General features: G+C 33.7%; 3 protein-coding genes across 4 annotated transcripts in view; 2 read left to right on the top strand and 1 right to left on the bottom strand.

The window, feature by feature from the left end:
• The first annotated feature begins 2449 nt into the window (after nt 1-2449).
• On the top strand, nt 2450-5840 carry LOC119068883 (transmembrane protein 179). Its single transcript, XM_037172748.1, has 5 exons — nt 2450-2665; nt 2721-2864; nt 2935-3096; nt 5263-5350; nt 5419-5840. Exons 1-5 carry the CDS (start codon nt 2556-2558, stop codon nt 5665-5667), a joined length of 753 nt encoding a protein of 250 aa, XP_037028643.1. The 5' UTR covers nt 2450-2555; the 3' UTR covers nt 5668-5840.
• A 2334-nt stretch (nt 5841-8174) lies between these two features.
• On the bottom strand, nt 8175-8783 carry LOC119068891 (probable DNA-directed RNA polymerases I and III subunit RPAC2). Of its 2 annotated transcripts, none has more exons than XM_037172759.1 (2): nt 8669-8783; nt 8175-8596 (listed from the first exon to the last, which is right to left on the bottom strand). In XM_037172759.1, exon 2 carries the CDS (start codon nt 8582-8584, stop codon nt 8228-8230), a length of 357 nt encoding a protein of 118 aa, XP_037028654.1. In that variant the 5' UTR covers nt 8585-8596; nt 8669-8783; the 3' UTR covers nt 8175-8227. The 2 variants fall into 2 exon arrangements, with proteins under 2 accessions (XP_037028654.1, XP_037028653.1); XM_037172758.1 differs by having other exon boundaries at nt 8660-8782.
• Nucleotides 8784-10974: 2191 nt separating this feature from the next.
• Nucleotides 10975-25449, top strand: part of LOC119068864 (death-associated protein kinase related) — a 105708-nt gene continuing 91233 nt past the window's right edge. The window contains exon 1 of the mRNA XM_037172701.1: nt 10975-12116. Within this exon, the coding sequence (XP_037028596.1) occupies nt 11986-12116 (131 nt within the window). The 5' untranslated portion in view covers nt 10975-11985. The remainder of the gene's footprint in view (nt 12117-25449) is intronic.

Below are 25449 nucleotides of genomic sequence, written 5' to 3'. Positions count from 1 at the left end.
CGAGGATCCAAATTTAATTTTTTTTTCAACAACATTCTATTCGGTGTTCGATTATCTTTCAAATGAAACAAAAATTACGAAAAACGGATGAAATTTACTCGAGTTGTATGTAAAAAACGCATAGGGCCCTAGTAGCGGCCTTAGTCCGAGGACCCAAATTTAATTTTTTTTTCAACAACATTCTATTCGGCCTTTGATTACCTTCCAAATGACACAAAAATTACGAAAAACGGATGAAATTTGCTCGAGCTATATGTAAAATACACATAGGGCCCTAGTAGCGGCCTTAGTCCAAGGACCCAAATTTTTTTTTTTTTCAACAACATTCTATTCGGTGTTCGATTATCTTTCAAATGAAACAAAAATTACGAAAAACGGATGAAATTTACACGAGTTGTATGTAAAGTACGCATAGGGCCCTAGTAGCGGCCTTAGTCCAAGGACCCAAATTTAATTTTTTTTTCAACAACATTCTATTCGGTGTTCGATTATCTTTCAAATGAAACAAAAATTACGAAAAACGGATGAAATTTACACGAGTTGTATGTAAAATACGCATAGGGCCCTAGTAGCGGCCTTAGTCCGAGGACCCAAATTTAATTTTTTTTTCAACAACATTCTATTCGGCCTTTGATTACCTTCCAAATGACACAAAAATTACGAAAAACGGATGAAATTTGCTCGAGCTATTGTAAAATACACATAGGGCCCTAGTAGCGGCCTTAGTCCAAGGACCCAAATTTATTTTTTTTTTCAACAACATTCTATTCGGTGTTCGATTATCTTTCAAATGAAACAAAAATTACGAAAAACGGATGAAATTTACACGAGTTGTATGTAAAATACGCATAGGGCCCTAGTAGCGGCCTTAGTCCGAGGACCCAAATTTAATTTTTTTTTCAACAACATTCTATTCGGCTTTTGATTACCTTCCAAATGACACAAAAATTACGAAAAACGAATGAAATTTACTTGAGTTCTACGTAAAACACACATAGGGCCCTAGTAGCTTTTCACTTCTAAGGCCCTAACTCACGGTCCACTCACCCGATTTTATAAAACCTTTTTTTCCTGGATTGGTATTGACAATACCTATCATTTGCCGTGTCATTTACATTTCCTTCGTTTATTTTGCCATAAATATCACCAAATCTCCTTAAATCACTTAGGTGGCCCTAACTCACGAAGGGCCGACCCGAATATGCCCATCTTCGAACTTAGCCTCACTATTTTGACTATCTTTCAGGGAAAAAAAAAATTTTTGAAATCGGATTTGATTTACTCAAGATATCGACGTGACGGACAGACGGACAGACGGACAGACGGACAGACGGACAGACGGACAGACGGACAGACGGACAGACGGACAGACGGCCCAAATTTTTATTGCGGATTCGTTATCTATGAACATAGGCAAACACTTTGCCCTTACCGTCTGCTTCGAATTCCATCAATTACACACGGCATCGTAATCCTATAAGCCCCTTCGTACTTCGTACGGGGCTAAAAAGTAATCCGTTTCCTCTTCGTTTACACTTTAAACGATAGAAAAGAGTCGTGGCTTAGCTAAGCGGAGGCAAAACAGAGTGGTTTTGTTATAAGTGGTAATCAAGTCTAAAAATTCTTGACAATTCTCAAAAATAGTCCCAATTAAAACCATAGGTCGAAGTCTATAGATATCTTCATATAGAGAAACTAATGACAGTACCTAGTTGACTATTTTGTGTACTAACTAATTGTAGCTAACCTCACAATGGCGGAATGTTTTTTTTTAAATTCCTGAGAAATTCAACATAAAATGAATCATTTTTCGGAACAATTCACGCCGTAAGTGTGCCTAAAATTTGAATTTGAATTCGATGAAAAATGGAACCGAAAAAAACATTTCAACGCTTCATTGTATGAAAATGACGCTACGTTAGAAAGTCCTCCGCACTTTCCATTTTGAATTTCGACCGCACTTACGGCGTGAATTTAGTGATTGCTTAACTTCAAATATAAACATTTCCTGGTTACGTTGTTCAACAAACTTTTTAGTCAGAATTTTCAGTTTATGCGTTTTCGCAACAAATAATTCAAAAATTATTTCGTTTCGCGTAGTTTGCTGTTAGTTAGTTAGCGTACAAAATTTGGCATGCGATCGCACTGCCAGTGGACAAAATTTTGATCTATACTCGGCTCTTCTACGATTACTGTATGAATGGTTATTTGAATGTCTGCTTTGACTATTGAACACAAACCTACGGGTATGGACATATTTGAGAGTTGCATGTAAATATTGTCGTAAATTGTATGCTGGAATTCATCATCATCGAGAAGTCTTAAACTTATCACCATTTACGTTATTATTGATTAATTCCTCTGAAACATTGTTCGAGTTGGTAAAAAATGAACAGTCTCCATATTGCAGCCCCACCTACCATCTTTTCATCGAAGCTTTTTTGCGTTGACGTCTATCTGTCCAGAACTGGTGTCAATCATAACAAGAATAATTTAACACACGAACAAAAACAAACAAAATTTTATTTTAAATTAAATTAGTCTTAAGCAACATTATGGCCCTATCCAATATTATTTTGCTAAGCCAAATAGTTGGTAACGTTTTTGCAGCAATTCTATCATTTTGTATACACGTCCCACTGGCCAACCACAGTCAAGCATTCGGGTAAGTAGGTGGATTCGTTTCAAAATATAACAATCTCTTATCTTTTGTTTTGTAGCGGTCACTGCTTACTATTCACCACTGGTGTCTGGCGAGAAGACAATGGGTTATTTGAGGCTGCCTGGGCTTCGAGATTTTATTGCAATTTTCCAATAGTTTGCGCTGTCTTTTTGACATTAATATCTTGTTTTCAAGCGTATAGGTTAGTAGTTTTTCCTGAATAAACGTAGTGAGATTTCGCTTAGAAAGACTGATAAATAATCCCGTTACAGACTTACCCAGCTAGCTATCAAGCATGAAGAACAATCATTTCTAAGCTTATTTCTCGGCGTATTTTTTGGAATCATCAATTGTGTATTGACGTTGTGCTCAGCTATAATTATAACATTGGGCTTCATTGTTTGGTGTTCGAATATGACTCAGAGATTTCCGTCGTAAGTATTTCGTTTGTTCTGTTAATTTTTAACCTATTGCAGACGGCGATAGTGTCATGGTTTTGTCGTTAACGTCTGTTACATCTGTTGTTTAAACCATTCCCCAATAACGTTTCACAGTAGCACAACTATATCCTCTGCATAGCAGATATGTTACTTTGTTTGTTGAAAGTATTTTGCATAGATAGAAATCTCCTACTTCAACATAAGCTTGATGCTATCGGCAATGTAAGATATCATCAGCGAAAGATCACACTGATTTTTGTCGTCACTGTCGTCTGTCGATAACAAATGACACATGTAAAATTGAGTTTTTCGTTATCTTCAGATAAAAATAACGGAAAAGTTCTGCACTTAAACGTCGATTGCTGTTTACAATTTAACTTGTAACTCATGTATTAGTAATACAAACAAACCATTGTGGTGGTATAAGAATGTAGCGGTAACGTAATAGTAAATTACATACTTGTGCGGAAAATCGTTTTTTGAAGAGTGTGCCACACGAGCCCCCCGCGAAAAATGAATTTTCGCAGCACATAAGAGGTAAAATCCTTCGCGTGCTCAATTTCCCATTTTTGTAATTATCACTGAAGAATTTCTTATACTCTTTTGAGCCCATAACTTTACATCAGGAGCTATATCACAGACTTCGTGTCGTGCCTTCGAGGAGTTATAACTACCGATAAATTCTTATTTTAATTCTCCGAACGCCCCTCCTCAACAAAAAAGAAGTTTTTCTGAAATACACCCTAAAACTAAGAACGTATATCGATTCAGGCACCTATTGGGACATACAAAATTTTTCATTTCATGAAATTTTATGCACTCCTTCGAATCCTTTTTGTCACAAAAGTTCGGTGAGTGGACATATTTTGATAGAAGATAATTTTTAACTTATAGTCAGGTCATACCTTTCTAACGATACCCCACTCAATATATTTCATGTTAGACAAATCACTTTGTTGATTTGAAAATGGTATGAAGACGCAATATGAGTGTCCTAACTATTTAGCCTGTTTTCCTGTTTTCGAGTTGGTGACTTCACGAAAATTTTCTAGTCAACAAGTTAATTTTCTGTGATCGGAAAAAATTCTATTGGTCCAAAGTTTAGAAAAGGCGACTCATTTTTTTCTTGACCATCTTCCGGTGGCGAAAAATCAAATTTTGTAAATGTTCCAAGTTGCCGATTTTCACTATATTTATGATCACTATGACTAGGTTTTATTTTTTTTTACATTTAATCAACATTTTATCTTTTTATGAGGTCTACTCTGACATCTACAGTTTGGGATGAGCTTTCGTGCGTCATCAAATTTCGCCGAGGTCCGTTTTTGCACGATTTTCAATATGAGAAAGTCGTTTATTATGATAGTTTTATTTGAATAGTATTTTAGAGTAGAGTAGAGTTTTCGTTTGAATTTTGTGATACATGCTGCGGGCGCCTAGAGTAGTCATTGAAACGTGGAAAGTACAGTTTTCGACGCTGTAAAAGTATTGTCGTAGTGGATGCAGGAAAAGAAAAATTTCCAGGATTCCAGGAATCAATTTAAATTATTTTGAGTTATCGCTGTTGCAAAGCGTAAAAACATGACACATTTTCCAGTAAGGAGAAAATTAACTTTTCTCATCACACAAAAAGATCAAAATTGACCGCAAGTTTATTAGAGCTGTTAAATATGTTATCTTGAGAAACTCTTCCTCCCTCATGACGTGACGTCATTTTGTGTATGCCCTTACCAGACAATATGTGATAATCGAAACAAAAGAACGAAGAAAGTGAAGACAATATGGGATGCAGCGATAAAAGTCTCGATAGCTAGAGGATAACATTTACACAAATGGAAAGCATAATCTGTCAGTTATTGAATCTGTTACTAGACTTGATCTAAGCATTGGAATAGGAATATTTATTTTATCTGGTACTTTTATATCTAAGGCACACAATCAGGGCCACAATCAGTTCCGCCTTTTCCATATTTTCTACGTTGGAACATTTGTCTGCAGGATGCATATTTTTCACCGAATATGAACATGTGACGAGGACGCCCAGAATAGTCATTTGTGGAGAAAATTTAAAAGTTGCTCCTGGCGTCAAAAAAAGCTAAAGGCGGCACTGTTCTAAATTTTATGGATATTCCTGCCCTCATAACTATCGATACATTACAGGTGTGAAATTGCTGCTGGACAAAATATAACCAAAGAAGAAGAACACGTCAATACTTCATATTTTTACATAGAAATGGGAACATCACAAGTAACTGCAGTTCTTTTTTCGTTTAATACTCCAGCCAATGACTCAATATTTTCAATTTTAACTAACAGTTCGGAGCATGGGGATCATTTGCCACCTGTGTTGGCCTTTTAGTGATGGCCCTGCTGAAATTGATCAACGACCATCAGATGCGTAACATTAAAGTTTCAATGTACTTGGAACGCCAACGACTGATGAATGAGGATGCGTTCAGGGACTCAGCTGCCGAAGGTACAAGTACACCACCAATGCAAACACCGTCTAGAGACATTTTCCGTAACGCAAATAATGCGGCCACCGGTGGAGTGCCGAACGACTAGAACGGGCGGTGTCATGTGTGTTGTCTGTCTTTTCTGTTGTGAGATTCAGTATTTGATAATATGAAAGTAATGAATGTTGCTTAGTTGAATAGTTATATATTTTGTGTGACTGTGAATAACCATAAAAAAAGGGAAGTGATAATTTTTTTGTTTTTTCAACGCAACTGCATTAACAATAAATGAGAAAATATTTTGTTTCGATGTTAACAAAGGAAATTATTTTTAGACTTGTACGGATACTTTTTTTAATCAATTAAATATCTACTCGAAAGAATAAAAACAAACGAATTTGTGATATTGACTTCAATAAAAAAAAAACCGTGACTAACATTCTAAAACCAGCCACTGTATGGAATTGTAGTTCAAGGAACTTCAAGGTATTCAACCAATTGGAGATAATCAAGAAACTAATTTCTCAAAAAGAGCCCTAGAGACAAGTGTCAGTTTGTTTTTTTTTACATGTTAAGGCATGTTTCATTTTCATTTACATCGCCTAATCACGTAAAGCATTGTACTTACGAGGTTCCAAGTTTCTATTTGACCCCCCACTTATCAAATACACAACTTGGAATCTCGGAAGTAATATATTATTACGTGCTTTTGATTTCCCTGGGGTTGAAAATGGGTGATTACATTACTAGGGAAAACAAGAGAATTTGTATGTGAAATCACAGCATGTAATGTATATTACATGCTGAGTGATTCGAAAGAAGTGCTTGAAACATGAAAATTACGGTTTTCAACGCATGTAGCATGTAAAATTCGGTATAAAATGAAAAGTCATATTTTCGTGTGATTGTTGACCTCGGCTTCGCCGCGAATCAATAAACATCATACGAAAACTAGATTTTGCAACTTTTTATCCCTTGAAATTTATTAGATTAGCTGGTTTTAGAATGTTAGTCACTGAAGACTCATGAAGTTCACTGAATGATACTGGCTGTGTAGTGCAGTAGTGCACCCAACATCGTACAAAATCATACAAACAGAACGAATTACTGAAGTAACTTATCGTGCTATAAACTCTTATGATTAGGCGATAAAACCGAAAAACAGTTAATTAAAACTTGCTTTCAGTAGGGTTCCCGCAGGCCAGGAAGACCGAGAGCGAGATGGTAAGATGCAATCGAGTCTGATCTGAAATAACTAAGAATGAGCGACTGCAGAACGTTAGCGACGAATAGGTCCGATGGGAGAAGATTGCTGTAGGTAGGAGGCCAAAACCAATAGTAGGTTGTAATAAGTGAGTAAGTAGGGTTCCCATTTTTTAACTTTGGTACAGAGGACCTTTTGACATAAAAAAGAGGACAAGTAGAGAACACTTCTGCAATGACAGCTTTTTCATATAGTAATTCGATCAATTAGAATGGAAGGATGATAGGATTATTTGGTCGAACAACCCATTTTCTCAACTTGAAGAGTAGAACTTTTGTGGTCTTGAGAAACACTTTGTATGCAACTCAGTGATTAATGCTTTCTAATGTAATGTATGGTTACCTGCAGCCTAATACTAAAAACTTTGTAAGACATCTGCAGAAGTGACTTCGTCATTACCTACCTACCATCGGTTTTCCTTTTAATTTCGAAAAGACTGTCGGTTAATTGTTCAGCACTCAAACATAATTTGATCAAATCTTGTACTTCCTTTGATGTAAACATTTATTAATTATTCTTGCAAAATGTTTCACTTCAATTCGTCGGTCAATTTCTCTATATTATCCAGATCATTGCTAATTTTAGCACTAACACACGACATAACCGTCTTCATTGACCCGTTGACGTGAAGAATGGTTTAACTTATAGCGGCATTACTTCATGGGACAGTTGCAATGAATTCGGTTTTTTCGTTCGGTTCAATAGGACAAATTCGTTAAGTGAATGACTTAGGGTTCTTATTCGTTCTTTTAGTGGAAATGTAATCGGTTCGAGAAATTAGAACATCAAGGACATAAAATGCTCTATCATGTTCTTTTTCTAATGTACTGTGCATAACCATGTTAATACACTTCATATACGGTGACCATGTACTATAAGTGGTTCTAAAACAATTCAATTTTTTAACGAACCAAAATTACCCTTAATATGGAAATTTTCACGGCTATTTCTTTATTTGTATTCGGGATTGAAAAATAGAAATTCTGAAGAAACTTTGGAGTCGTGAGAAAAGAAAAACAATATGTCCGAATGCTGGACTGCAAGGACTAGCGACCACTAGCATTCAATATGATCTTGAGGATCGGATTGCTCTCCTGGACTGGTTCATGTACGAAGGCGACAAGGAACAAAAGTCATTAGATGTCAGTGTCCCATGTTCAAATATGACCACCCTTAAAGTGAAAAATATAAATCTCTCAGATAAAAGCGCACCTGATTTCTGACTGCAAGTTCCACTCTAGCTAGAGTTTTCTTTTTTGGTATGTTTCACAATAAACTCCATTTCGCTCGTCTAGGACATGGAACTAGCTTGGAACTAGTGTCCATCCAAATTCAAATCGAAAATCATTTGCTAAATTTAAAGAAAAACAAGTGGCACCATTTATTCTAAAAGAAATTGTTCCAGTTACACAGTCGTCGATTTCGATGTTTTGTCAAACAACTGAATGGCATCGTTAAATTTCAGTTCTGTGTGATCACAAACGGCGACTAGATCCTTCAATCCACGAACTAACACATCGATTGCTTTAACACTTTGTGATGGATCGTCGGCTGCCCTGCTGTTTTTAGACACTTGAATACGTAAATGCATCGTTGGTTCGGCGGGATGTGGAACAGTATAGCCGCAAAATTCTACTTCTGGATAACGGCCGATAATCGATTTCAGTACATTGCCCAAAGTGTGTCCTTCGTTTTCGAATACAAATGTTTTGGAACTATCGCTCGTTTCGCCTTCGTTTGCCAGTTCTGCAATAAGCGGCATGTTGACTGTGGCCTGAAAAATTGAATTTCATTAGTACGACATTTTGATTTACAAAATGCTTCATTCAGTAGTTACCGTATTTACACCAAAATATCTGGAAAATTTATTTATTCTCTTCAGCCAGTGTCAGCTCGACCCTTATATTATTTATCAAAAGATGCAGCAACTTTTTGATCAACAATAAAACCTAACCTCACTGAAAAAATACAATTACTTGACATGCTTGACATTATGAACAGAGTTCACGTCGTTCACGTTTTTCCATCAGCAGTGCTGCTGTGATGTACTCGATGTACCTCTAATAGTAGATTATGCTTACACACAACATTTCAAAATACAACAACTGAACGAAGTGAACGAGTGCTTAGTTATTTTCGTAACGTTTTTAGCGAATGAGAGGTTTCCAGCTCGAGTCGGACGCGAGAGCTGGAATCGAATTAGCTAAAAAAAAACCTTTTAACATAAGTTAGGATCACCGTTTTTCCTATACGAAGTGAGAAATAAACGACGAACTCACAATATTTCAACACTAGTTAGGAAATAGGTATTTGTGCACCGGGCAACTGAAATACGACATATTTATGATTTTTTGTTATGAAATGTCAGGTTTTTCCGAACGATATAACGTATGGGAAAAAAATCATTTCTTTACGAGTTATCGTGCGACGGTTTTGAATGAATTTTTCCATGACTGTATGATTGAACAAATTTGATATGTGAATGTAGTGAAGTTTGAATTTTTTCAAGTAAATTGATGTGTTTTGTCTATTTCAGTTGTCCGGTTAACAAAACGTTGTTCGTACCTTGACAGGAAATGGATTTTTTCAGCACACGTCCTAATTTTCCTTACTCGCTCAGCTGGAAAACTTAGCTAGTAAAGGGTGTGTCTTGCGCAATAGATGTGAGAGTGCCAATACGAGCCAATACGAAGTCGAGTTCGGTAACACATTGTATGCGCAATACCCCCATTTACTAACGTCTTAGCAACAAGATTTTATGTACAGCAGTGGGATCCTCATACATCGAAAATCGAACTTTTCATGTTTCAAGCATTAATTTCGACGTCCTTAGCATGTAACTTACAGCATTAACTTGGGATAAAAATAAAAAGTCTCGTTTTAGTATGTTTACTGACTTCTGCTATGCCTTAGATCAACGAAATCTACTTTTCATTTGTCATGTAAAATAGTTATGTATGACATCGAGCTCTAAGTACTTTATTCGGCTCTATATGTGTAATTCACGTAGTAAGTGTGGTCGATGTTCAAAATCTTTCAAAATATTCCTTTTACAAAATATTGAAAAAGTGTAGGAACTGCGAAAAGTACCGATGACTTACTGAAGAAATGGTGGGATAATGAAGAGACATCGCTATATCTGGAACTTACCGTTTCTTCAGTAAGTGGTCAATACTCATTACAATACAATACAATACAAAGACTTCTGAAGTTTCAACTGAGGTCAGAAAATGCCTGAGCTGTGAAAAAATTGGAAATTGACTCGGGTGGCAAATAACCCTTGAAATAGTTATTTTTGCCGCTGAATGATAAATGCTTTTTAGGCACAATAGGAGCAATACATTTATCACCGAGTCGCATACAATGTTTTTCTCAAAAAAGCCAACGAAAGTTTTTCTTTTCTTCACTGAGTTGGGAAATAGTATGTTGTGTTACAAGTATTGTACTGTTGATTTTTTCAGTACTAGACCCAAGAAAATTGAGTCGTGTGCTCGCTACGCTCGTTAGGAAAACTTGGGTCTAGTGCTGAAAAAATCAACATTACAATACTTGTAACACAACATACTATTCCACTTCTAATCCTGATGATAGTCGGTACAAATTACCTGGATCAATGATGCGATTGAAACGTTAAAGCTCTTCCACTTTGTGAACAAAATTCGTTTAAATATTGTGCGAGTCTACCAGTTCGTAGCCAGTCGATACGCTTATTATATTCGAAGACTGTAAATTAATGCACCACCAACTGTCTCTCATTGTAGCAAAATTGCCAGGAATTTTTAATCTGCTTAAAATCTTGGTGAGTTTCCAAACCAACTTTATAGCCACAATTCGTGTCGGGCTCACCACAATTCGTTTAGTCTCAACAGGTTCACTGAAGAGCCAAATATGTACGCCCAGCCGAGGATGCCGGAGGGCCGCGAACATATTGGTGAAATGTATAACATTTTCTGCGGTCACAATATTGACGATGATGGTAAAATAACTCTACAATGCACTCATACAGATTTTGTAATTTTTCGCGGCAATAAATTCAAATACGCAAAGAAAGCCTGTCTATATTCATACAAGCAACAGATGTCACTCGGGTGAAGCAGAGCCAGCCGAGCCAGCTGTTTTTATTGAAATATTGTCCGTTGATTCATTTTATGTATGCGAGTCAGTCAATTACTGGAAGCGAAAGGTGGTAGTGGTAGTTCGTTCGCAGCAAAAGTTTTAAAAAGTTTTATCGGGCGGGCGTGGTGTTTATTTAAAATTATTTCATTATTTCAGTTAAAGAGTACCGTAGTAAATATATTTTTTTAACAACAAACCAATTTTACGCTAAAAGATTGCAGAGAAACAAATGCCACTGCAATAGTTAAACGAAAACATTTTGTGAGTGAAGTTTGTGTGAAGCATTGCATTCATTCAATGATAAATTTCATGCAAAGTATTATTGGAATCAAGAACCCCTTGGCAAAGTGTTGTGAAAAGCATTTTTAAACGGTACTGGGAACAGATCCACTGGTGCTCTACTTCTATAGAAAGCAACGAAGCAACGAAGCAACTGTCAACTTTTTTGTGTTGTTCGAAAAGTTTCTCCATAAATTTAATGTCAAATTAATCAACGAAATCCATAACTGATCTTCGATTGCATTCTGAAAAAAAGTGTTACCCTCAGAAGACAACCTAACATTTAAAACATTGGACCAATTAATTGCACAACAAAGCCAAAGTGTCAAAGACGGCCTTTCAAAGTCATTCATCGCATTTTAATATTCTCATCTGTGTGCGCCCTATTCCACTGGAATTGCGTGGTTGTGTTGTTCGACATTTAGCATAATACAATATTCACATGGATGTTTCATCCAAAAAAACTAAAAAATATAAGTCGAAAATTGTGTTTTCCAATGCTTTTACGTTGAAAATTTAGAGTCCGTTCGTCAAACACCAAGAGACCTAAATTTCGTTTCGAGAAGTGTTAACAAAATATAAGAAATAAGAATTGCACGCATACTGTGGTAACAAGCACATAAAACTCGTTTTGGTCATTGAGTTGCGTCGATATTGTGTAGTATTTTTGCGGTGGTGTGTGGACGGTGTAAAGTGATTCATTCAGTAAAATTGAATCAAAAAACTTGTTGAGTAAAAAAAAATTGTGTGGAAATCGTGTGACAGAATATGCTGGCTGAAGGGGGTATTCGAGCCATTGGTGACGGGTTGCTGGAGATCGCAACCGAACGAATGCAAGCATTGCTTGTGAAAGAGGATATCAATGAAATATACGATGTTGAACAGACACCGTTTGCAAGGTAAGAACAAAAATTCCCTATTCTTGATTCGGTCCAGCACAGCAACAATGTTTCTGTGACTCATGCTAAGTGACTGTGTCCAATTTTGTTTATTAACTAAATGCAACCTACATCGAGAAATCGCTTTTAAATGGGCTGTTGTATACGTTACGTTGATTGGCTAACGGCTACTAAAATTTCGAATTGATGTTACAAAAGAAAGGCATGCGAAGGTCGAGCTCGAGAAATTCTTCTAATATGTTGATTTTATTTACTTATTCCCTTGAATACCTGGTCATTTTGTTGATGCATATTTACATTCATGCAATTTATTGATCGTGTGACATTACCTCATCGCAAATCTATCCGGCAATTTTCACATTTTTTTTATGTAGTTGATGATAGCGGTCCTGGCCATAAAGTAAAACAGTTGACTGAAAAGTTACATTAAAGGCATTTAAAGACATTTTCGATACTCCTGCCATTTCTAAAGAGTTAATTTTAACAGCAAAATGACCATAACTCTTCTCGATGAGACGGATATTACTCAATAAAGCGACGGCAACGATTTTCGTTTGAAAGTCTTAAGAGCTTCAGTTGCCAGAATGGTCAGTCATTAATCATTTTTAGGAAGTTCATTCATATCCCGTTACATTTATCAGTAAATGCTCGAAATTTTTGCGAATTCAAAGTTTTATGATGACGCAAAATGATGTGAACAGGCAAGCTGTAAAATTTTTGCCATTCATCAAAACGTCAAAATACTTAAGATTTGCAAAGAACGACAACCACTTAAAATCCACAAGTGGTTGTCTTCGTTAAAATAAATCAATTCCATCGTCTCAGATGACATTTAAATCATTCCGATCACTGTCATCGAGACAATTGATCTATCTGCGGTAAATAACAAAAATGTATACGTCACAGCAACAAGCAGACAGCTCGACTATTAATTCTATTAATTCACTTAACTCAACAATGAAACAGATATACACTCTCAAGCAGGAGATAATTTCAGTTGATAATGATTTGGTGATTGTAATGTAACATTGTACATTAATTAAGTTGTATTCTCGATCCATAAAATACATGCAAGTCGAGACAACAAGAAGCAACGGAATTGGCTCCGAACAATTCTCCATTACAAACTGAAATTATTCATACGTATAGATAAACTCTAACATTTTTACTGTTTGTCGAAATATATGTATGCCAGAACACGTCTTTCCAATATTATAATATCTGCATTGTGTGTGAACCAGACTCGGTGTAATTCGCAACACTTGTATTGTTAAAAAACGTTCCAATTGAACACGAAAAAAAATGTGAAGAAGAATTTTACTTTGACTGTGGTGTTTACTACGAAAATGGCATTGAAATTTTTTCGAGACACTGAAAAGAAAAATAACAAAATTTGTTTTATACTTAAAGTCTGTGCGCATTGCATACTATACTTGTACATACGGTTGATTTTATTACTTAAACAAAATCCCACTATATTACAATGTTATCTACAATTCTCGACAAACAAAACCACTACCTATAGCTCTAAGGTATGAAAATTGCGATAAGAATTAAAATAACAGCATAACAGAATCTAGTCAAATCCATTATTCTTTTTATACAAATTACACTTATTTTCACTCCCATTTTGTGCACCTTTAGACTATGCCATTTATGTGTGTAATTTCCATGTTCTTTAAACTTTTTCTTATTTTATTTTTCGAGAGTGAGCGCGCTGCAGCAACAACAAAACAAAAAGAGTACAGAATGTGTGTACAATTACACAACTTACTACACTCAGTACATATATCATCGGGAAAAAGAATCAAACAATTGAAAAGGAAACGAAAAAATAATAATAAAAAAAAAATAGAAGAAGAAATGTGCGGTTTCGCTTGAGATAATCATAAGAATCTCGATTAAGACCATAAATGCAATTATTTATTTCTTATTTCTTCTCTGATTTGAGATGGTTTATAATTTTTCTTCATTTTTATTTCATTTATTATTACGAAAAATGAAATACGAAAAGAAAAAAATTGTTTCTTTTGTAGACCGTCTCTCGACGATATATATGTATAACATTCTCTTTACGACTGTATAATGAATGTTATATTATGTCTACATAATCTATCATATATGCACCTTACTATATAATAGAAATAATCGGTGCTATGTTATTATGACGGTGATTAAGTCTCAATATAATACAATTTGTACAACACATCGTCTCTCTGTATTTATTAAAATGAAAGAAAAACCGTAGGAAAAATGTGGTTGGCTGATGAATTACTTAAAAGAAATATGTTTATTTCAAGGTCTTTTACGTTTATTCAATGCGATTGATTGATTGATTAAAGTTTATAATTTTTCTTCCACTATTTGCAATGGTCTTAAAAACGAAAAACGTTCCAGCCAACCTATGGAATTAAACTAGAAAATGCAATTTAAAATATACTCATCTGCAGATTAAAATCTTCCAATTATTCTGCAACACATGCAATATAGGGTTGGAATAGATGGTAATTGCATTCATTGCAAATTTTCTAACAGGATACTGTAGCACCTTTGGGACATTTAACTGAAAACACGCCATATATTGAAATTAAATTTTAGTTTTGTCTCAAATCAATCGGAAAATAGTTAGTCTATCATCGTTCCATCACGCTTATTAGGAAAAGAAATCATTTTGCAATGTTTTACCTGCAGCAGATATTGGTAAAGAATATTACCTGTCGCAGATGATAAATAGCAATAACAGCAATATGTAACTGAAAGGAGTAGGATTCTCATATGACAAACAGCAAAACAATTACCAATAACATTTTTCTACTTCTTATCTAAGACCTTCAAACAGTCAATAGTAGTTTATAACATTACTGGATCTAGCTGGAAATTTTAAACGTGTTCTGAGGATCAAAACATACGTTTTGTGACTGGTGACTTCTTTTTGGTCCAGCAATTTTTAACACAATACATCCTAAAATTGAGACAATAAATATGTCAAGCAATGTTGTTGATCCGGTCCTATCATTTGGAATTTACTTATTTACTTAAATTACCAATTTTCAGTTAAGTAGACTCTCAATAATAGGGCTTTTCATCAGAAGAGTGTGCCAAGTCTAAACTCCTCTGTAGTATTTGGATATGGATATTTTCGATAGCGATACACCATTTCATAAATTACGTAACGCATTAAACCATGAATATTACACCTCAATTTTGACTCGATTTGACCACAAAAGTAGATTTCGGATATTGTAATTTGAAATATTGACATCGTGACACCGTCCCATTCTGAAGAATATTTTTGATCCGAATAAAACACGTCTTTCTTCCTTCATGTCCTTCTGAACAATTATTCGCTTGTCAGTATACCACCAGCTCGTGGACTTTCATGGAACCGTCTTAGACAATCTTTAAAATTTTGATCAAAAATTATAGGACTTCACTGAACCGATTCTATGTCCCGCCATAGATTCTAGAGTCCAATTTATACGAAACATAAATTCACAGCTTAATCTTAATTGGTTGCCATTGAACAGCTACGCATTGCCTGATAATCAAAAAGAAAAATCTTTAATTGTGCAAAATATTGCCATGTTTGGTCAAAATATTAATTTTCCTGTCACATTATCATGTGCCCGGGTGTACGTACAGACGCACTCACATATACTTGATATGTCACCCACAACACATTATGAGCAAGCGCACAAGAAACAAATTACATAAATTACAAATCATAAAAGTCGCAAATTAAAATTCTGTTTGGTAGATTAATTAACACTATCATGTCAATACTTTCAAAAAAATGAAATGTATATTAAAATGAACCATGAACCCTCAGCATATCAAAGAGAGGCGTCAAGTTTTAGTGTGTGCATTACACTTTATATACATAAGAGATACAAACTGAGTTTGTTTTTTTCCTTAATGATTCGTTAAATTCTAAAAGAAACACAAGAAATGACCTCAATAAAAAAAACCATTCGTATATTAAAGTTATTATTTCCGTTTTCGTTTTAAGTATATTTTATTTCAGCAGATTCAGATACACTATACACAATATTGTGTGCTAGCTGTATAACTTTTGTTGTCCGAAATGTTAATTAAAATTCTTTTGCTCGTGAATTATTGGTCGCATTCAATGGGAATGTCAACGCTGGTTAATGTGGAAATACTTGTTGATTTACCTATTGTTTTCATTTATTTTTCAACAACAATTTTGTATCGTACATTATCGTACACACGAATTTATTGAGGGGCTTTTACAGCAAAAAGTGATTGCGTTTTTCATTGATTTCGAAATTGTTCAACTTCAATTTACGTTGCGATTAGCACACATGACACAATGTGTTATAAAATTGAGAAATAAGATTGTTTTTAGTTGGCCCAGTACGAAGTGTCAAACAGTTAGAACAGCAAATGGAGTTAAAACTTTTTTGTTCCACCTGATGCAAATACAAAATTTCATCGTTTTTTCCTCAACAACCATAATTTCACACATCGAAAACTTATATAGCTAGCGAAAATAAGGCCAACAAAACACTCGAAAAGTTTATACGTTACAATCATAAAGTTTGAACATCAGACGAAAAGCGATTAACCTAACCCATAAAGAGTTCAAAATTCATGCATGAAAAATTAGGCTTTCCTTCGTCGATTCGCACAGCACCACAACAACGAATAAAATTCTCATTTCTCCACATAGATGTTCGTCATTAAATTTTCGAACTTTTTTTTTGTTAAACAAAATTTTCCTTTACATTTTTCCCTTTCGGCAAAACCATGTTTTGCTAATACGAAAAACATGCAAATTGAATTTTTGTGCATAATACTTCATTTATAAAATCGAAATTTATTAAATTAATGTTCCATGCCCTGTTATAATGCTCGTGTCCATTGTGTAACCGGATCAACAGAGACATTAAAGAGTAATTTTCGCAATGATTTTTATTTTCTTAAACTTTATATTTTTGTGAACCGCTAATGTAATTCATTTGACACGGCGCATTCTTTTGAACATCATACACAATGTATGGGTATATTGAAAATTGGGATATAACGGTTTCTTTCAGAAAGCGTGCGAGAATCCAATCAGTATTAATGAGTTCCTGACTTCCAGGATTGTTCACGAAAAATATAAATAAATCGAAAAGTCAGAAATGTTAAAATAAAATCCGTTTATTTTGCGTCTGCGATTAAAAAGTGTTTTATGGGTGCTTTTTAAGACGTTGTATTCACAAAGTAAATTGAGGCAAAAGAAACGGTCTGCTTTTTTTGTGCAAATATATACTAAGTAACGCTTCATGTACTGTCCCATCAACAAGATACTAACGATTAAGGAATAAAAAAAAATCACGCAGATTAAAGGTTGATTTTATTACGTTGTTTCGTATTTATACAAATACATGTCTCTATTGCAGTAATGTATCCACCATGCCCCATACACGAGAGTAAAACACTATTTATAATGAAATTTTGAAAATACCAACGAAATAATAAACAGAAATTTCATTCAAATAGTTCACACCTTCCATTTATCATTTGTATTGGAAGATTGACCAACACGAAAATACAATTATGAAAAAAAAAAAACACTTTAATCGCGTACAAAAGGCCCAACTCTTTTATAATTCGATTTAACGCCGAGTGTGTTTGAGCAATAACCCTTCCAAATGACCACACTCATGTTTAATAGGCAAACGATTAAAAAAAAAACAAAACAATGAAATCAATCGAAGAGAGAGATAGACAGAAAAAATCAGTTTTTTAAAGGTTCCATAAAATCTTATTTACCTTGACCCATAAATTAGAAAGATAATAGAGTCAAAGGCAATTATAAATATTTTTGTTAAAATAAATTTATTTTTTTGGTTATACAAAAGGTCGAACTATGTGTGTTTTTGTGCAATAGTTAAAAAAATTTTATGAAGCATACTCGTTACGTCGAATCTATCAAGAGAAGAAAAAAAAACAGATTGGAACAAATTTTTGTGCATGTCTGAATTAATCCAATTTTTTTTCTTCTCTCTCTTATAATCTCAAAAACCCATCAAAACAACCAAAAAATTTGTTAAGGTACGAAATATTATAAGAAAAAATTAATTATATTTCGTCACCGACCTTTTCACGTCTCTTATGCAGGCAGGCAGCATGGCATACCTTATTAAATGAGTTGTAATTAAAAAACACATTTTTTGTTTGCTACGAATGAAAATTCGAAACGATATTTTTTCAGCGTTGTTTTGTCTACCAAAATGACTGTATGGATTACAATCTCATTGACGTTTTATTTGTCATTTTTGTTTTTCAAAATACAAATCTATTCCATTCAAGGATTCAAGTTCTTTTCGAAAACTTCTTACCCATATTTGTATATCTCCCCAAAATCTTTGGCCGGAGTCTCGTTTGAAAGACCTTTGAAGGCGAAGCGTATAGACGCACAATCTCTATCTTTACCATCTCATTCACCTGTTCACCAATGCTGAAATTCTTGTACCCGACGCTCAAGTTCAATTGAATTATTCTGTTCTGTTAGTACACGGTATATGTACTTAGATATGGTCAGATTGTTTGATAATACCTTATTGAACATATGTGAGGTTTGTAAAAATCACGACTTATTCAAGTTCATGAGTTGCTTAATGCTTGTTATTAGATGTCTATACGGATTTTTTTTACCTAAAATAATTTCATAATTTTATTTGTATAAAAATTGAATTCCAATGATAAATTAACGATTTCGAATGTGTGTTCAAGTAAAATAATTTGTTTGTTTGTTTTTTTTTTCGTTCGTTATTAAGACATGATGAAATATATGAAATGTTCCGTTGACAATATTTTCGTCGATTGACGTCTTTGTTTATTTCAATGTCATCGACATATTGAACTATTAATTACCACGAGCAAGATAGAACGTTATCTGTGTATGGTGATAATGCATGAGCTTGCTAAATGTAAACACAATGTCACTTAGTAGAGTGACACAAAATGTAATTGTAGTGGTACGTTTTACTTGAAAATTTATTAATTTTTTAGATTAAATTTACTGGTGTCTACATACACAATGTAGACAAGTGCTCTTAATGAATGTCTTTTTTTTATCGAAATGGCGTATCGTATTCAGCGAATTTATTTTTGAGGGAAGTCAGCTTACGATTATGATAACGACTGGAACGCATTAAAGATATTCTTTTAACCGAAACAGAGAAGCAGACATATTTCGTCATATGTTTGAAAATTGTTCGCGTTTCATTTTATTAAAAAAAAAAGTTTAACGACTCGCTGCGATTCCTTTATTTCAGTTTTTTTTTGATGCACCATAGTCGTAGGTTGTGATATCATACGATAGGAAGATGTTGTCTGGAAACTAAAGCTGAAATGTAATAGATTTTCGTATAATTCTACTACATTTAGCCATGAAATTTCATGGACATTTTACCAGAGTTAAGTTGTTTCATCGGAAAATGGAGCGAATATAATGAAGTACTAAGAAAAATAGTGGCGCCTCTACAGGCCAACCGACCATATTTTAGAAATCGCTTTAGTTGGAGCAACAAAAGTTTTTATTTAGAAAACTTATGAAATGCAAGATTGCTTTTACCCGTTTAGCCTTTTACCCCTTTTTTCAATCATGGTGTGTCCTTAACACAATATCCCATTCATTCTGTTCAAATGTTTTTATTCATTTCCACATAGTTGAAACGATTCCGATGAAGCTTATTAGTCACACTATTCGCTAATAGGAGAATGATGTTTAAGACTGAGATGAAATGTAATAGAATTTTCCTATATTTTAGAACATTCTGTCATAAAATTACTGCTGTCACTGCGCTTATTTTCATGTGAACCAACTTCATATGGTGACATTTGTTCTGTAATGACAAATGTGAAGTTGGTTCACATGAAAGTAGGCCGCAGAGAATGAAGTACTATGATAAAAATGTGGTGCCTCTACAGGCCAACCCACTTGTCCCATGGCAGATAGTCAAACTTTCTAACTCTTGCACTGTGCCATTCGAATATGAAATTTGCACTGAAAATAAGCCCCTTCGAATTATCGCACCGAGCCTAATCAAACCTTACACACATATGTGATAAAATAAACGGCCTACCAACATCAGCGTCTACCGAACCTCGTTATCATATGTCGTAATTCCAAATTCTCTCGGAAATGAGACAACAAGAACGTTGAAATTTGTGTTTTTGTTTAAATGCTACTTAACATATACATTCCTTTGCATATTTACCTTACTAATTACAAAAATAAATTCACTTAAGACTGCAATCTGACAAAGCACCGTTAAATAAATGTGTACATAAGCTACTCGTATAGCAACCATGACATAAACACACTGTTTGTGTGATTGCTAGGTCTTTACCATTGTTCAGAAAGTGTCAGTGAGAAGACATCTGAAAAAAGTGAAGAATACTAAGCCTATTGTCATGTCACGGTATATACGATACCAGACGTGGGAGCCGTTGATGGAATGCCGGTGGCTGGAAGCAGAAATTAAATTTTCGACGACGGACGGCTGGGAATACGAATAGTTTTTTGTGTAAAACAAAACTGGAAGAAAATCTCAAAATTGAAAATTTGAAGAGGAAAAAGTAGTTGCAGCCAATTTTTTCTTGTCTTGTGGGGTGGCTGCTCGACTCTCACGTCTGTGAATTTGTTATACTCATCTGCATCCACCAAACCACATAATTTTAATTTCTAAAATGCTAAGCAAATGCTTATTACATTTAGAAAATTGGTTTCTTGACGAAAGAAGAAATTGTTTCACATTGCTCATTATCGATTACATCTGTACATTACAGTTTCATTCAACCAGCATTTACCATACACTAAATATTCAATCATCGTCAAAACATTTGTGTACAAACGATGCATGTATAACAAAGATTGATATGCGATGATTTAAGATCTGAGGAAAAGATTAATATTTTTCTTCAAAATGAATGCAAATGAAATTTTATTTCAAACAATCTCAGCAAATTACAAAAATATTTGGAAAAATGATATTTTCCTCTTCTTCGATCATTAACGTAGCACATACGGTGATGATAATTTTCGAAATTCGTAAATACATCTAATTCAGAGGAGATGATAATGTTCCAACGTTTTTATCATGATAACTGTAGGTGTATATCCAGTGGGAAATAAGACATTAATAATTATTAGGTAAATGTTTGCATTTGATTTGAATATATTTGCTTATTTTGGAAGAGATAAAAATTAACACAAACATTACAGACTAATATGTATAAGTTACAGGAAATTAACCTAGCCAAAGATAACAATGTAGGATTAAACCAAGTTCGCTTATTACGCTGGATGGTTGATGCAATTCACAATACTATCATAAATATCACACAATCGTTAATGTTCCTCACCGTCGAACTTAGTATCTCAATTAGATAAACAAAAACATTTTGAAAGTTGTAATTTAACAGAAAGTTAGCACGTTTCCTAAAGGAGTGGAGTGTATAACCCAGCCTACGTATTCGATCTTCTAGAATGACGGTATTTGAACTACTTCCTGATAAAGACCAATTTTGCATATGAATTCGTTTTTAAAAGAATCACCACAATCACAAACGTCTGCTTTAAGTCTAAAAAATGAGAACTTTCTGAGGTATTTCGATATTTGAAATTGTTCTGGCCTCTTGAGCTTCGAGAGATAACCTCTCTAAAAGAACTATTATTTGATAAAGAAACGTCTAATTCTAAAGTAAAATCAATCATTTAAAAAGCCTTTACATTAGGATAATTTAAAGTCCTAGATTCGTACAGCAGTAATTCGTAGAGCTTAAAAAGTATTTTCAAGGCTCAAATGAATCATTAGAAAATTACAAAATTTCACTAGAGTGAAGTTATATCATCAGTGGCGTCTCGACAGGCCAACCAAGGTTTTCTATTTAAAATTAAAAATCTGAATTTTATAATATTTTCCCAATAACAACAGCAACAACTGAGAAAACTGCTAGAAAAGCAAGCCCAAGAAACACTAACGTAAACCAACAAATTGATAAAATGCATAGTAGGAGTAATTTCTATTGAAATCAGTTTATTGGCTAGAAAACGAATAGCTTAACAATACATGTTTGCGATCGGCGAATAATATACACTGCGATAAAATCTGTGTATAGCAAATATTTGTCTATTATCGAATGAATTATTTCTGCTATTATTTATAACATCTCTCAGCTCTTTATATTTTATGTATTGTTTTTCATATGTTATTACAATCATTCATTATATATGAATAAAATATTCAACGGAATATTATATATGTGGTGCTTATAATACAAATAATACAAGAGATAGAAGATGCAAGTCAACATTACCATTATTTTGATCAGGGAATTTTAAATAAAGTTTGCTCTATACGTTTTTTATTTGAGTTCACAGTATTATATACAATGTATCATAATATGATAAATAATGATAAATGGATATGAACGATGAAATCGTTAGGTATTTTTTTTTCATCTCTTATTCTCTGATGTAAATTTTCCATTTTATATAAGAATCTAACGAGTACGATTACTGTCAGCGATGCGGGTCTTCAATATTTGACAAATATACTCATTATAATTAGCACGCAGAAGTTTAATTAAAGTCCACTCAACTCACTCATAGAGTTCATCGTTATATGAAGCTCGCATGCTTCATTTGGTTAGAAAATATCAAATCAATAAAATTCTTTGACCAATTTTTTAGATGTCGAAGTTATTGTGCTATAAGTTTTGAAGAAGAAGAAAAAACTTGACTGGCTCAGAATGGCTAATCCTTCTACAGACGGTGAGCTGATCGCCATACTATCGATAAATTTGATACTTCTTTTGATTAAATAAAGTAGCGCACAAATATTTATGTAAAATCTATTACTTCACTAGCTGCAACTTAATCATTTCGTCCTTGCCATTAACAGACATTTCTAAAAAAATATGACCTATCTATCCCATGTTTGCAATAACAAGGAAAGACAGTTGTCTGTATGCAAAATTTAAGTTTCTTACAATCTTAATTGAAGCAATTTACCTCTCAAATTTCTAAATTTATGAAAATTCGTAAAGCGTGTAAGGCTATACTTTTGACATGAAAGATCAAAATTAAAATGAAAGGAGCTGATCGTGCTTCGCAATTTCTCAAATTTCAATTTCTAAAATGTAAATCATCTCAGCATAATTACTGATTATTGCGATATAAAATCAATAATTTCATCATTAAACTAAACAGAAGTGTTCCGAGAAATTATGTTTACACTAATGAGATCGTTCTCAACAAAACACCATCAGCCATCGGCTCGGTTATAATTTGTTATTGACAAGATGTGGTTTCATAATTTATCCTCTATCATTGTTATTTTTTTCCCCAACATTTTACTGTCGACGATGTCAATGATTCCCTCTTACCAGAAAGCCTGAACTCAACATGATCGTGTTATGTTCAATATATGTATGCAATGTGTACACTGAGGATGGAATAAATATATTCTATACCTTAAATTCATGTTATTATTAAATATTTAAATGGTGGGAAGGTATTCAAGAAAGAACTTAGCACCTTTTCTTTCACTATTTATAGACATTACCGACTTTATTATATTAACACTCCTAACAAAAGTCATTTCATAAGAATTATGATCGTATACACCATTTTGAAATTATGCATCATCATCATTGGGACAGAGTACGTACATACATACATATACGGATATACATATATTTGTAACTCAGGTCAAGTAGATAATATATTTTATGTAAAGTACTTCACATAATAATTTTTACGACTATAACGACTCAATATGAAAAGATACAGGAAGCATATTCTCTTTTGCTGTGTGGAACGGATAAGGCAATACAGAATATATTTGATTACTTATTCTTTGTGTATCGTTGAATTAATTTATGTTACGCTAAATGTTAATATACTTTAGTTGACAGTTATAATTTTGTTGACCCTTTATGCAAAGGTACGGAGAGTGTATAGTTTTAGTGGAATTCTTTTTTATGTTCTTACTTGGGAGGACGTTTTTCTGATGCTTAAGTATAAAGGTTTGGTCAATGGCATTAAGTAATATATTCATTCACACCTTAATTGCCATTATAAATACACAAGATTTACCACCACTAATCGACTAGAATATAAAAAAAGATTTTCTGTTCTTTTTTTTCGTTCTTTTGCCTATTTCGATCAATTAAATTTTGTGATTGTGGAATTTTAATAGAGGCCAATTACCTTAGAATGTTTTCATACACCAACCCGGTTTTTTTATGTATCATAATCATTTTTTTTTCTTTTGCATTTTTTCTGTGCTCCTCACCTATCCTTCTCAGAACATTTATCGTGCATAATCTGGTATGTATATCATTTTAACGCTAACGACAATGAACCGTACTCAACTATCACCGGTATCGAGAATTTTGTTTATGCAGTGTGAAGCTCAATTTAAAAAAAAATCGTTTTTACAATGCAAACAAAACAGAAAAACTTGTATCGAAAAGGTTTTATTTTTACTGGACTGGTGGAAGATATAGGTCACTAAAAAATGCACATTTAACTGCTGTTATTGTGAGAACTTATTTTCTTTGAGATGTTTTCTCAGTACCGCAGGGTATTCATGTCTCCGCTTTTCATGTTTTGACTGGATTGAATGAATCGTTTTTATAAGCATATGCCACACACAAAAAAATTAGATGTTGGATTGGACGGACTTTTACTTGTTTGCTTAGTTTTGATAAGTGAATGTTCTTAAAATATTAAATTACAAAATTTAATTAAATTTATCCATCAATTTTCATTTGATTTCCGCTAAAATTGAACTTTCTTTTACCGTAAAATGATAAAAAAAGCCACTTATAGACAGACATTTAATAATAACACCATCAGTCAATAACAGAGGTTTTTTTGAGTAAAAAATTCTTCTTTTTTTTAATGTAACACAATTTATCTTTCTCTATGTCTATACAAAATTGTACCAAATTAAAGTCATGAAGAGTCAGAATCCATAAACTAAACCAAAAAGAACAGGTTTATTCACATACTTTCCTCTACCTCAACATCGAAAAGTAGGAAAACAAAAAAAAACTATAAAAGAGACGCAGAAAAAACTGATTCCAACCACTTAAAAAAAACAACAAAAACAAATCGTTGAAAATAAAAGACTCTTAGGTTTCGAACAACTCTTCTTTTTCGTCTTCGACCGATTATGTGTAGATTGCTGTTCACAGTCAGCTAATACCAGAAAATCATTCATGCTGGCTTCGTCGTTATTTTTTTGCCCAACTTGTGGTTTTGGTTGTTAAACTCTTGTTTCTTGGGCAATATACACGAAAAAAA

Source organism: Bradysia coprophila (genome assembly GCF_014529535.1).
Source record: "Bradysia coprophila strain Holo2 chromosome X unlocalized genomic scaffold, BU_Bcop_v1 contig_20, whole genome shotgun sequence".
Classification (NCBI taxonomy): domain Eukaryota; kingdom Metazoa; phylum Arthropoda; class Insecta; order Diptera; family Sciaridae; genus Bradysia; species Bradysia coprophila.
Note: the sequence above shows the minus strand (reverse complement) of the source record. Positions and strands in the feature narration are given on the sequence as shown.

Excerpts from the sequence above, each read along its gene's own strand:
- LOC119068883 (XM_037172748.1), top strand. The coding sequence starts at position 2,556 with ATGGCCCTATCCAATATTATTTTGCTAAGCCAAATAGTTGGTAACGTT. Across the intron at positions 2,666-2,720 it reads AACCACAGTCAAGCATTCGG|CGGTCACTGCTTACTATTCA; the intron begins GTAAGTAGGTGG and ends TTTGTTTTGTAG. Across the intron at positions 3,097-5,262 it reads ATGACTCAGAGATTTCCGTC|GTGTGAAATTGCTGCTGGAC; the intron begins GTAAGTATTTCG and ends GATACATTACAG.
- LOC119068891 (XM_037172759.1), bottom strand. The coding sequence starts at position 8,584 with ATGCCGCTTATTGCAGAACTGGCAAACGAAGGCGAAACGAGCGATAGT.